At 45.4% G+C, this 12,178-nt stretch overlaps 4 protein-coding genes across 7 annotated transcripts; 2 read left to right on the plus strand and 2 right to left on the minus strand.

Moving 5' to 3' along the window:
- Positions 1-209: 209 nt before the first annotated feature.
- Positions 210-3,472, minus strand: sord (sorbitol dehydrogenase). The gene is made up of 9 exons (XM_047042599.1): positions 3,268-3,472; positions 3,129-3,162; positions 2,455-2,619; positions 2,083-2,242; positions 1,829-1,947; positions 1,196-1,261; positions 924-1,102; positions 728-849; positions 210-578 (listed from the first exon to the last, which is right to left on the minus strand). Exons 1-9 carry the CDS (start codon positions 3,322-3,324, stop codon positions 413-415), a joined length of 1,068 nt encoding a protein of 355 aa, XP_046898555.1. The 5' UTR covers positions 3,325-3,472; the 3' UTR covers positions 210-412.
- Positions 3,473-3,513: 41 nt separating this feature from the next.
- On the plus strand, positions 3,514-5,512 carry si:dkey-1h4.4 (leucine-rich repeat-containing protein 1). 3 transcript variants are annotated; one of them, XM_047042601.1, is made up of 4 exons: positions 3,514-3,586; positions 4,246-4,666; positions 4,877-5,016; positions 5,311-5,512. In XM_047042601.1, the coding sequence occupies exons 2-4, from the start codon at positions 4,300-4,302 to the stop codon at positions 5,377-5,379; spliced, it is 576 nt and encodes a 191-aa protein (XP_046898557.1). In that variant the 5' UTR covers positions 3,514-3,586; positions 4,246-4,299; the 3' UTR covers positions 5,380-5,512. The 3 variants fall into 3 exon arrangements, with proteins under 3 accessions (XP_046898557.1, XP_046898556.1, XP_046898558.1); XM_047042600.1 differs by lacking the exon at positions 3,514-3,586 and adding an exon at positions 3,725-4,057; XM_047042602.1 differs by lacking the exon at positions 3,514-3,586 and adding an exon at positions 3,792-4,057 and having other exon boundaries at positions 4,246-4,387; positions 5,311-5,425.
- An 8-nt stretch (positions 5,513-5,520) lies between these two features.
- terb2 (telomere repeat binding bouquet formation protein 2) lies at positions 5,521-7,686 on the minus strand. Of its 2 annotated transcripts, none has more exons than XM_047042603.1 (7): positions 7,123-7,216; positions 6,896-6,977; positions 6,580-6,719; positions 6,384-6,442; positions 6,216-6,292; positions 6,008-6,096; positions 5,521-5,820 (listed from the first exon to the last, which is right to left on the minus strand). In XM_047042603.1, the coding sequence occupies exons 1-7, from the start codon at positions 7,184-7,186 to the stop codon at positions 5,561-5,563; spliced, it is 771 nt and encodes a 256-aa protein (XP_046898559.1). In that variant the 5' UTR covers positions 7,187-7,216; the 3' UTR covers positions 5,521-5,560. The 2 variants fall into 2 exon arrangements, 1 of the variants encoding a protein (XP_046898559.1); XR_006957717.1 differs by lacking the exon at positions 7,123-7,216 and adding an exon at positions 7,520-7,686 and having other exon boundaries at positions 5,747-5,820.
- Positions 7,687-7,689: 3 nt separating this feature from the next.
- Positions 7,690-11,741, plus strand: LOC124482185. Its single transcript, XM_047042597.1, has 7 exons — positions 7,690-7,762; positions 8,172-8,304; positions 8,824-9,352; positions 9,446-9,528; positions 9,884-10,049; positions 10,462-10,644; positions 10,977-11,741. Exons 1-7 carry the CDS (start codon positions 7,728-7,730, stop codon positions 11,243-11,245), a joined length of 1,398 nt encoding a protein of 465 aa, XP_046898553.1. The 5' UTR covers positions 7,690-7,727; the 3' UTR covers positions 11,246-11,741.
- Positions 11,742-12,178: the final 437 nt, after the last annotated feature.

A 12,178-nucleotide genomic window follows, 5' to 3' on the forward strand; every position in this document is an offset into this window, starting at 1 on the left:
TGGGTCAGCGTGACATTTTTAGGTGTCCGATGAGAATGTTTTGTCTTTTGGTTGTATTCTTTCATTGAAAGGCATCATTCTACAGTACGGATTCTTCAGTGTGAATACCAGAGAATCAGGGTGAGGAACGTGTTGCAAGTTTCTGATTCTTTACCACCCCCTTGTGGCAGTAGTTGGAAAGTGTATAAAGTAACATTGGGGACATCAACTGTCTTTATGATAACGTTTATTTTAGCACTGTTTTATCATAGCCATTCAATCAATACTATTCTACTATGATTGCTTGGCAGTACATCATCTTGCAGCAGCTTGAAAATACAGAGATAAAAACATGACAAAGTAAACTTCCTTTGGGTTTTTTCTGTATCTATCCGTCTCTAGATTTAGTATGCGAGATGTTCCTCCACGTTCCTCAAGGCTCCTGGTCATTCTTGTCACACTTGAGCATGACCTTGACGCCCAGCCCCTGGCGTGTGGTCTCAAAGGCGTGCACCGCCTGCTCCAGAGGGAAGCGGTGTGTCACCAGGGGCTTCACGTTCACCTTCCCAGACGCTAGCATGGCTATGGCCATGGGCCAGCTTGAACGCAACAACACGCACACACAGACATAGACACATCCGGGCACACATAGATCAACAAGCACAGACACACACTACATGTTAATATGACGTGACATCGTTTTGAGTGGATACAGGAGGCACACAGGAATCGGAGGATCTCTACGTACGTGTTGCAGTAGCGGAACACCCCCCTGATGTCCACCTCCCTGATGGCCGCGTTGAGCAGAGGTACCGTGGTCATCTCAGAACCCATTCCCACCAGGACCACCACTCCCCCGGGACGGGTCGCCTGGAGGGGCACAACACGCATCACTACCAGGCTGGGGGGAACCATACACATTCCTAAAAGGGGGGTCTACGTACATAGATGGCTGTCTGGACGCTGCTCTCCACACCAGTGCACTCGATACTGATGTGTGGCTGAGCTCCCAGCATGCCTTGCACCGTGGCGGCCAGGTCCTGAGCACCGCCGGCCCGCTGCACCGTCACGGGGAAGTCTGCCCCCAGATCTTTCGCCATTGCCAAACGGTCGGTAGACAGATCTGAGGGACGATGAAAGGAACAATATCAGGCACAGAGACAGTGACGATGGGAATATGAACTGGATGGTTAGATGGAGAAATTGATGGTCTTACCAGTGATGATCACCTGGGCAGCACCCATCGCCTTGGCGACCAGGAGACACACAAGCCCAATGGGTCCTGTGATAAGAGGATGAACAACATGTCAGCAGAGGAGAGTCTGAGGACACAGACAACAGACCCCAGAAACTGAAATTGAAGCCATGAGAGACAGAAACAGAGACAACAGGGAGAGAGCTACAGTATCTACTGCTTGGCTGCAGTTCCCAGCCTACAGGGGTAATCTGGAAATGTGCCAGTGTAGCTGTGCATTGTGAAAGAGCAGACCTGAGGTCAGCCAGGAACATGTGGGTCAAGCATGCATTTTTACATTGTTAATGGTTCATGTGTTCATGCTCCAGCACAGATGAGTTACAGATTAGACCTGGTACTACTGGTGTTTGGGTAAACTGGTTTCATGGTGTTTTGTTGTGTCCAAGTGATTCTGTCTTTCAAGACTACACCTTGTGTGTTGCTCTGATTCACCATCTTAGAAGTCTTAAATTGTTCTGTTAAATTGCAGTTTTCATCATGCTTTATATGTGTGGAGTATCACAATGTGATAAAAAAAATAGGGCCTGGACAGTCATTGGCTAATACCACAGTATCACTGTAAGTGACAGACAGATGATCCAATCAGTAGCTTACCTGCCCCACAAATGAGCACACTACTGCCCAGGGTGACCCCAGCACGGCGGCAGGCGTGAATCCCCACAGACAGAGGCTCGATCAACGCTCCCTCTTCAAACGTCACGTTGTCAGGCAGTCTGCTCACACAAAAAAACACAGGTTAAAACAATTGCAAGAATGGTCTTAGTCTTGTATAGGTTCTTTCCATGTCTGTGTGAGACTGGCTGAGACAGACCGGGGTGAGAATGATAGACGAGCAGGGTGTGACTGACTTGTAGCAGAAGTTGGCGCTGTGTTTATAGTAGCGGCACAAGTTGCCATCGTCAGGCGGGGTGGCACAGAAGAAGATGGTGGGCGAAAGGTTGTAGTGTCCTGCCTTGAAAAACTCATCTTCCTCCCTGGGAACACCAGGCTCCACCGCTACTCTGTCTCCTGCTCAGAGAAGATGATGCACAGTCAGGGTATCTGGGGTGTGTGGAGGGTCAGCGTGAGGTCAGGGTATCTGGGGTGTGTGGAGGGTCAGTGTATCTGGGGTGTGTGGAGGGTCAGTGTATCTGGGGTGTGTGGAGGGTCAGTGTATCTGGGGTGTGTGGAGGGTCAGTGTATCTGGGGTGTGTGGAGGGTCAGTGTGAGGTGGTACTCGCCTGGCTGGAGGTGCTTAACATTGGAGCCCACCTTGACCACCCTGCCAGCAGCCTCATGTCCCAGCACCATAGGCTTCTGCACAACAAAGTCCCCAATGCGTCCGTTTTGCCAGTAGTGCACGTCCGACCCACATATCCCCACAGAGTGCATCTGCAGCAGCACCTCTGCAGGAGACAGGGAGATACAGTATGGACAGAAGAGCATGTGGAACATCTGGAGGAGATACTATACTGTACTCTGTATTGATTGGATGGCTAGGTGAATGAGAATCAGAAAGGGATTTATTCGTCATGAAAGTTTGCACAGACAAGGAATTTACTTTGGCAGGAAGGTGCATACAATAAACATATAGGAACCTAAAATTAAAATATGTGGACTTTCTATACTAAGGGTACATAAACTAGCTGTACTAAGTGGAATTAGAATTAAATAAAATGTACAATAAAATAAAATATAGGTTGCCATAAAATAAATATAAGTTAATAAAATATAAGTATTATAATCACTGTCGCACTGGAACACATGATGTTCTACACGACAAATATATTGGGCACACACCACAATCTGCACTGTACTGAACGATTAAAAATTGAAAGAATGTCAGACATGAAAGTTATCACTTCAGGGCTGTTTCGTACTGATCTGGAAGAAGAACATGCAGTTACTTTCTTACCATTTGGACCTGGTTCAGGAATGGGGCGTTGCTCCTGCAAGCAATGTATCTAGGTGTCACTCGCAAGTGTTCATTAAACTGCAGTTTATTTCCCTATTAGCAAATTATACAAATTCGAATCAAGTCATAATAAGTTTACCAATCGTAGGTCCCCTTTAGCGTGCAGCACCACGGACAGATTCTCTGCTTTCTCCATTTCGATAAACGCAATGTGCGAGGTAGCTTACTGCAGGCTTGAACACATGAAGATGTCGTTTCCAGCGTTTAATTTGGCAATTTATTAGCTAGCTGATCAAAGTTCGGCTTCCTCCTCCTCTCGTGGGCAGCCGCCAAAACAAAGCATGTGATTGGAGTAACGTGAGGGAAGAGCCTTCCATTTCGGAAGCGGCTCGGGACATTCACTGAGCAAATTACAGCAACGCAATACATGAGGAGTTACGTGCAGAAGCCGTGGTATAGTAAGAATGACATATTTATTTATTCTAATCTCATGCACAAAACCCCAAAACAGTGCGCATGTCAATGAAATTACAGTTTTTTATGCACTGTCCCCCTACTGAATGACATAATCTACCACGCCCACTACTCATTCACATGAGCCATTCACAAGCAGAGGTTCCAGGTTCAGGAAGCGTTGCTATGGCAACAGAACATGGACGCGGAATTAATTTTCTTTATTCTGCCATCGCTCTCCTATTCCACCGACTCTCTTGATACAGTATGACATCGACAAGCGAGTTATTAACGTGGAAGTACACAAAGAGATAATGGATGTCGACGATATTATAAATGAATGTGCTTGCCAACATTTGGAAAAGTTAAATATTAGCCATAGAGGCCTGGTTATACTGCCACCTACACTATCAAAACTAGTCAAATTAAAAAAGCTGTTTTTGAATGACAATTGTCTCCTCTTTCCCCCAATCGAGGTAAGGCTAGTCTATCATAGTACCAGCTGCATGTAATTTGCAAAGTGGCGTGCTTGCTTTCATTACTACCTTCAAAAAAGAACATGTATCCTACACAGCATAGTTTATTAGAGATTACTCTTGGCCTTGAACAGGACACAACACCTATAGTATACATGGTCTTATTTCTCGTCTGCTGTGTGCTGTAGATTCTGCATCTTGACCAGCTGGAGGAGCTGGTTCTGGATGGCAACCAGCTAACCATGCTTCCCAGTGACATCGGATCCCTCAGGAACCTCACCATCCTGGGGCTCAATCACAACCCCATCTCCGTCCTACCGGATGCCATAGGTGACCTGGCAAACCTGAAGGTGCTGTGGGCAGCTTCCTGTGGCCTCTTCCAGCTTCCTGCCTCCCTCGGGCAACTCAGCAGGTTACAGAAGCTGGGCTTGAACAACAACAGGATCAGCTGCCTACCCCCTGAGATGGGCCAGCTCCAGGCCCTGCTCTGGTTGAACCTGGCTGGGAACCAGCTGACCTATCTCCCTGATGAGACACACAACCTTCACTCTCTGGTCTTCATCAATCTAGATAGAAACCACTTTAATCATGTCCCTAAATCCCTGTCTGGTCAGTGCTTTTGTAGAGTTGCCCAAGAACGTTGCCCAATAGTTATGGGTACTAAATGTTGTGTGTAGAGACTGAGATTGGGTATCCAATACATTATTGTTTTTTGACAATTTGCCAGTATCAGAATGATGCCCTATATTAAGAAGCTAAGCACATTCTTGTCATTTCAAATAACCAGCAATCAAGTACAGATGTGCTGTATATTCACAGATATGTCCAATCTTCAAATTATGAGTATGAAGTTCAATGCTGTTACATCTCTGGAGGATGACATCATCATTGGGTTCAGTAAACTGACTAAGCTGGACCTGAGAGAATCCCTCCTTGAGGACAGACCTCCTCACTGGAAGGTAATAAACCTCATCATCACATCATCAGTTTGATTACTCGCCAAAATTACACATAACTGATCAAATTCCAACTTCAAACAGTTTCAGTGTTGTTATTTTAAAAATGTGAACCATTTGTTTGGAAATTAAAAAGGAATTATTTCAATGAGGACCTTTGATTTGTAATCAAAAGCTCTTTTCTAATATGTTACGAGTGTAGAGGTTTATTCATAATATACTTTTCTGTGTGATGTATTTGACACAAACAAAATCTTGTTTTCACAACTTTAATTTTGTTTCATCATTTTGACATAGGGCTTGGACTTCATTTTGCTGGGGAAACTCAACGTCACAGAGGAGACAGACATATCCGAGTCTAGATGAGTCTGAGTCTAGAATGATCAGACTATAGATGCCTAAATGCATTGTGCTGTGTTGATACCACATCATGCTCATTAAAGAATGATGTCACGCTTGTGGTAGTATATCATGCAATAAATATAGATGTCAATCACGTACACGGCTCTACAGTATATGGTTGTGTCTCTGTTGGTTCCCTATGGCTCTACAGCCTCTGGGCTCTGCAGCCTCTGGGCTCTGCAGCCACTGGGCTCTGCAGCCTCTGGGCTCTGCAGCCTCTGGGCTCTGCAGCCACTGGGCTCTGCAGCCTCTGGGCTCTGCAGCCTCTGGGCTCTTTAGACAGGTGCTCCGAGGGCCCCCCGGGTCTGGTGCTGTGCACCCTGGTGACAGAGGAGCCAAAGTGGCCTGGTATAAAGTCATGCAGCTCACCCGGGTATCCCTTCAGCTCGTCAATGCTGACATACCCTTCAGAAAGAAAACATGTCACACCATACAGGTTAGTTATAAACCATTGAGGACAATGCAGCACCATCACAATATGCCTCCCACTCAGTAACTCATCCACTACATAGGGATGTTCATGGCAACTAGGCATTCTCAAGCTCCCAAGAAATGGCTTGGGTGTGGGAACAGCTATTCAACCCTGGCCTACCTGTTATCATATTGTTAACAGGGTAATGTTGTACTGCACAACACAGATGTGGATCTCTCTGAAGATTAGTCCCAGTGGTAACATCAGAGCTGTTCAACAAAGGAGAGGAGTTTGATGAAAATCCTATTGTCCTAAAAGTACAACATAGGAGAGAGTAGTTTGCCAAGTTGATACAAAAATGTTTAGCTGTGCAGTACATTGCATTTACCAGGTGAACTTAATTCCTGATTCACTTAAGTTATCTTCCTCCTTCTGAATGGGCAAAGCCAGTTGATCTTGGGGACTCTTGAAACACAACACAGATGTTTGAATCCAAACGTAAAGGTGTTTGGGTTTTATACATCAAGAGAAACATTAAGAGGGAGCAGGGAGTTACCTCCGCTGTTTTATGATTCTCCTGCTCCCATAAGAACCTTCCAAATACAGCTCTCACCTCTGAAATGTAAATAACTTACCATTAACACTGTAATCTGCAGTATTTACAGGATGTGCTACAGAATGATGGGTGGAATACAGGTGCAGCACATTGGACCCATAGATATATATATATATGTATGTATGATTGGACCCACCATCTTGAACAGGAGCAGGAGGAAGCACGTAGTGACCTATGCACACAGACTTCACGCTGTGACACTTCTTACACGCAGACAGGTAGAGACTGTGGAACACGGTAACCTTGTCCTTGATGTAGGCTTCACTCCCAAATATCCTGCAATGGTGATCTATTACAAACACTAGGCAAAAATCTAATGAAGGCTACTTATTATTCAAGGATAAAACAATATATACTGTAAATATACACTGTATATCGCTGTTCAATATACGTGAATTCTTATGTCACTCTCGAAAATAACTTGCCAATCGTCATTCCATCACAACCAATACCTTTGTGTGTCTGGGCAGGTGGCATCAGCACTGAAAAGATAATCAGCAGTCTTCTGACAAGCAAGGGTCCCACCCTCACACACTGAAACGGAGTAAAACGTGAATTAAAATTCAAACAAAATAAAGGGTTGTAGCTTAAATGATGAGTTTGTTGAATAGATAGCTAACGTAAGCTAGCTTGCTAGCTAACGAGCTAGTTAGATTTACAGTCTGCCATATGTTCTTACACCAAAATTGAGGAATTCCTGTCCTGACACTATTAGAAAACCACGCCGTTCGGTTTTTAAACATACTTTATGTTACTTATAGTCAACTACTAGATAACAGGCGTTTCGACTTAATCACAAACTTGTTAACCCCCAGCCCGAGCTGCACTGTGGCGCGAGGCAAAAGTTACGGCCTGAATGCAAGGGGCGTTGGCGGCAAATATGTGCAATATGTTCCTTTTAGAAATGGGTTTACTGCGGTCTACAACAGTCATGTAGCGGTTCCTACCAGTTTAACAAATATCGTAGCTATATATAAAAGAAGTGAACGTTTCTGCCGTTGTTTCTACCAGTTCACCAGTTTCACCAGCCAACAAGCCTATTAATCTTGTTTGTTACAGTTGTTAGCTAACTTTACCTGAAACGCTAGCTAGGCTACAGTAAGTGTTCAGTCAGGTCATGCTGTTGTCATCTTCCCTGAGTACTGGTAAGTAGGCTATTTGCTAGAGATTTCCACTAACTATAACAAACAGCAGTCCCTGCTGACTCCAGGTTGACCAACATTCTGATATTTCTTGTCACCTTTAGGTGGAGCTATATGTAAGTTATTGTGAAATGTTTTCAAGATGGATTCTCCTACACCCATGAAAACACAACACAGGTACTGTACCCACCTCTAAACAGACTCAACTGCTATTAAAACGAATTCAAGCTGTCCCGAAATAACGTAAATTTCATAAAATAATCCGTCAGTGATAATGCTAACCGTAAGGCTGCTCAATCAAAAGTTGGCTTGTAAAAGTACAACACACATCAATTGTAACCTCCTTTAGCCAGATGAGGTGGATTCTAAAACAGACTCAGGCGACTCAAAACAAACTAATGATCACTATAAGTGAATCGATTTGTGTTACACATCCATGATACTGTCAACGCTAACCCTTTCAAACAACAGATCAACAATTGTCAAAGAACATAGTTCACCCTAACAGGAGCAGTTTGCCTGTGTGTGTTTACCCGGGGGGAGAATCCTGTGTTAGCCTCAGTGTCGTGTCTGCTGGCTATACCAGGGGGATGTACCCTGTTGACTATCCGGCTGCTGAAAGCAGTCTGTTTAGCTCTGTATCTGAGGACTGCATGGCGGCGCTGGGATCAGACCACCTGCATGGACAGGCCAAGTTCCAAACTCCACAGGCATCCAAGGTAACTCATCAGGTCCACATCTAGATTGCAGTGGAGAGATTCAGTCTGCACTGCACCACATTATTACTGCATAGTATAGTATAGTATAGTAGTCTAGTATAGTACAGTATGGAATAGAATAACATAGTGTAGTGTAATATAGTTCAGCATAGTATGGTTTACTTTACATTGTGTTATAGCACAGCACAGCACAGCACAGCATAGCATAGCATAGTATAGCATAGTATAGCATAGTATATTATAGTACAATATAGGATGGTTACAGGGCTCTCAAGTGTCACGCATTGAGAGTGACAGTCACTCATTTCGGTCTTTAGTCACGCCCTCCCGCCACACATTGTATTTCTCACGCCGAAAAAAAATATTTATAGAATAGTATAGCATACTGTAATATAGTGTAGCATTGTTTACATAGTATTGTATAGTACAGCATAACATACTATGGTATAATATACTGTAGTTACACAGTATTGTATTGTACAGCATATAATAGGTTTCTCTGCTCTCCTCTTCTTTTAGGTGGAGGTAACACAGAGCAACATGGTCAGGCTACAGGTGTTTGAGGACCAGGCCTGCTTTCTTCTAGCTCTACACGCCTCTGAGGACGACGCTCAGGGTCCAGCTCTACACGCCTCTGAAGACGACGCTAAGGGTCCAGCTCTACACGCCTCTGAGGACGACGCTCAGGGTCCAGCTCAACACCCCTCTGAGGATAACGCTCAGGGTCCAGCTCTACACGCCTCTGAGGACGACGCTCAGGGTCCAGCTCAACACGCCTCTGAGGACGACGCTCAGGGTCCAGCTCAACACCCCTCTGAGGACGACGCTCAGGGTCCAGCTCAACACGCCTCTGAGGACGACGCTCAGGGTCCAGCTCAACACCCCTCTGAGGACGACGCTCAGGGTCCAGCTCAACACGCCTCTGAGGACGACGCTCAGGGTCCAGCTCAACACGCCTCTGAGGACGACGCTCAGGGTCCAGCTCAACACGCCTCTGAGGACGACGCTCAGGGTCCAGCTCAACACGCCTCTGAGGACGACGCTCAGGGTACAGCAGAGCCGTCTCCCATCCAACAAACCCTGCTGTGTGTGCGTCCGCAGTGCTCTCACTGAATGGGATGTTTGGTTGTGATGTGTGCAGTGGTGGCCCTGCATCTGCATGGCCGGTGGTGGACCGTGGACGACGTGTTGAAGACCAGCCAGGACAGAAGCGGCCTTGTGTTGGTGGGTTTGGTTACTCTGAGATTCATGAAAGGGAGTTGTTCTGTGCTTGTTGCTTCTCATGTATCAGCCTGGGGTGGCTAGCACCACAGGGATTGTTAACTCATTGATGGTAAGAGTGGTGTGATGTTGGATTTGTGCTGCTCGTGTGTATGTATTATGAACATCATGATTACCAAAGTGGAATTATTAGATTAGATTCAGACAGAGCATACATTAAAACAAGGATAGTTGTACATGGATCTTCTCCAAGTTGCAGGTTCTATGTTATGTGTGTTGAATAGAATTAATAAGGGAGTTGTTCCACAATGAGTCTGTTTCTGAGGTTGTTCCTTGTCACACGGTTGTGTTTTCCCAGGTGCAGTCTGAGGTGGAAAGAGTGATTCTGTTCCTGCTCAGCCAGCGTGTTGGAGAGAAGCTACCGGAAGAGGAGACTGTATTCTCGCCTCACCCCAGGATGGAGATGAGTAAAATCTTCTGGCTCAACAAAGAAGCAGTGGGATTCTACACAGTCAAGCAGAAAGGTGTGACGCTGGTGTGGATGTGGACCCAGGGTTTCAAATGACTCTTGGCCGGGGGTCACTTCACATTTCATACATGAACACTCAAAAGACTATTTAGCCTTTTTATTTCCACTTTTTAATCTTATGAAATGTAATGTTTGGAATTTGAACAAGAATTTAAGATTAGCCTACCCGATATTCACTCCTGAAAATTATATCAAGCCCTACTGATGTTTTACACATGAAAAACACCAATGTAAAAAAAAGTAAATTGCGGGTCCCTATAAACGTATTGAATGTGTCGAATCTCCCCAGAATCCCCCCCAGAACCCCAAGTGTGTTTTAGCCAACATAACATGTTTGTAGTGTGTATGTGTGCTGTTGTTCCATATGTAAGGTTATGCAGGTTCATAAAAATGCCTTTGTCTCACAGGAAGTCTATGTGATGGCTGCACCAGTCAGAGTTATGTACTTCCTGTCCTGGACACAGTGCTGGTGAGGGCTCATGCAAGGAGGCGTGGCCTGGGCCTGCAAATGCTTGAGGATTTCTGCTCCTCTTTTCCCAGTGAGGAGACACTGGGAGTCAGCGCTCCAATATCAGACAGCATGGCTGCAGGTGAGTCAAATTCACGTTACATTTTCAATTAAAACTCGCTTGGATCATGACTAAATTAGAATGTTGATTTTGGCTTCGGTCCAAATTGTATGGCGGATCTGGACCGTGGTCCGCCTATTGAGTACCCCGGCTTAGAGGCAGAGGGGTGCTTCCCCTAGATAAGTCCACGCTGCCAAATTCAAACCTATTTCCATGTCTGGTAATCAATACATGGTCACATCTGAGTGAGTGTCTTGACTGAATATAATGATAATAATATTGCTTTTCATGGACTTAAACTGCACTGAATGACTCTGTCGAAGAGCAGAAAGTCTAATTCCACTTCTGTTTAGTGTGCAGGAAGTACCTTCAGCTTCATCCCAGCCAAAAGGAGCGGCTGTATGAGGTGGAGCCCCCTGGAGGCTGGGGGCAAATACGCAACATCTGGCTCAACATCCAGCTGCGACGATGCGCTAACGACGACAAGAAGAGAGCAGGAGAGAAGAGAGCAGGAGAAGAGGAGGAGGAGAGGAAGCAAACAGGGGGAGAGATGGAGGACATGGGTGTGACAGCAGCACTGTTATCTGACTCCAAACGGATCAGACTTTTAGATCAAACCTAGAGATGAAGTCGTGGATTTGGTGTCAGGAGGAAGGCGGTGAAGCCCCTGGTGGTCTGGTGTGATCCCTGTCTGCTGTCCTGTGGCCTGGCCTTCTCCACAGGCACATAGAGAAGACAACCACACCAGACCCTGCTGCTGGGGGGCCCCCAGTGGTCTGGTGGGATCCCTGTCTGCTGTCCTGTGGCCTGGCCTTCTCCACAGGCACATACAGAAGACAACCACACCAGACCCTGCTGCTGGGGGCGGCGGGGCCAGCAATGTCCCTCTTCATTTTTGTAGCTGCAATTTAACATCATGAGTTTGGACAGTTCTGGCATCAAGCTGATTAAGGTTCTTAGTCTATGGGCATACTTACCATTCTGAACAAGATGTTCTATTTAGTTTTCACTTTCTGCCCCGTTCTCTTCTCCCCACTCGAGATATTGCTGTTTCAAAGTGTGCCCCCAATTAAAGTTTAATTTGTTGAAACCATTCATTAAATACATATTAAACAAGTGAACATGTATTAATTTGCAGCCTTGAGGTTTATTTCCATGTATACGATTTTAATAGAGGTTCAGTTATTAATGCTTGACTGTTTGACTAGTGGCCAACATAATTAAGTTGGGTTCAAATTTTTTTTGTACATTTGAACATCGTTGCTACTTATGCATTCAATCGATCTGCAACTTCCTGCCAGCCTTTCTCTCTCTCTCGTTGTGTTCATGACAGCTGTATTGCCTTTTATGGTTTGTATGTTTGAATTCTTCATACGTTTCCACGTAAGTGCTGCTCGATGGTGGTGAACATAGCCGCTCACTCGCTGCTTTTCTCCATTGTGTATCGATACGATCCATGTTCGACCTATCGGGCTGTTAAGGAATAGTGTGCACACGCAATTATCTTGAACCTGGTTCTAATTAGGCAGATTGCTTAAGACATAATTGGCCTTTT

Source organism: Hypomesus transpacificus, chromosome 19 (assembly GCF_021917145.1).
Source record: "Hypomesus transpacificus isolate Combined female chromosome 19, fHypTra1, whole genome shotgun sequence".
NCBI lineage: Eukaryota > Metazoa > Chordata > Actinopteri > Osmeriformes > Osmeridae > Hypomesus > Hypomesus transpacificus.

Excerpts from the sequence above, each read along its gene's own strand:
- sord (XM_047042599.1), bottom strand. The coding sequence starts at position 3,324 with ATGGAGAAAGCAGAGAATCTGTCCGTGGTGCTGCACGCTAAAGGGGAC. Across the intron at positions 1,948-2,082 it reads AGCGCCAACTTCTGCTACAA|ACTGCCTGACAACGTGACGT; the intron begins GTCAGTCACACC and ends TTGTGTGAGCAG. Across the intron at positions 1,103-1,195 it reads TGCCCAGGTGATCATCACTG|ATCTGTCTACCGACCGTTTG; the intron begins GTAAGACCATCA and ends ATCGTCCCTCAG.
- si:dkey-1h4.4 (XM_047042600.1), top strand. The coding sequence starts at position 3,896 with ATGGATGTCGACGATATTATAAATGAATGTGCTTGCCAACATTTGGAA. Across the intron at positions 4,058-4,245 it reads TCCTCTTTCCCCCAATCGAG|ATTCTGCATCTTGACCAGCT; the intron begins GTAAGGCTAGTC and ends TGTGTGCTGTAG. Across the intron at positions 4,667-4,876 it reads TGTCCCTAAATCCCTGTCTG|ATATGTCCAATCTTCAAATT; the intron begins GTCAGTGCTTTT and ends GTATATTCACAG.
- terb2 (XM_047042603.1), bottom strand. The coding sequence starts at position 7,186 with ATGTTTAAAAACCGAACGGCGTGGTTTTCTAATAGTGTCAGGACAGGA. Across the intron at positions 6,720-6,895 it reads ACCTGCCCAGACACACAAAG|GATATTTGGGAGTGAAGCCT; the intron begins GTATTGGTTGTG and ends TCACCATTGCAG. Across the intron at positions 5,821-6,007 it reads TGTTAACAATATGATAACAG|GGTATGTCAGCATTGACGAG; the intron begins GTAGGCCAGGGT and ends TTCTTTCTGAAG.
- LOC124482185 (XM_047042597.1), top strand. The coding sequence starts at position 7,728 with ATGGATTCTCCTACACCCATGAAAACACAACACAG. Across the intron at positions 7,763-8,171 it reads CCCATGAAAACACAACACAG|GGGGATGTACCCTGTTGACT; the intron begins GTACTGTACCCA and ends TGGCTATACCAG. Across the intron at positions 10,645-10,976 it reads ATCAGACAGCATGGCTGCAG|TGTGCAGGAAGTACCTTCAG; the intron begins GTGAGTCAAATT and ends ACTTCTGTTTAG.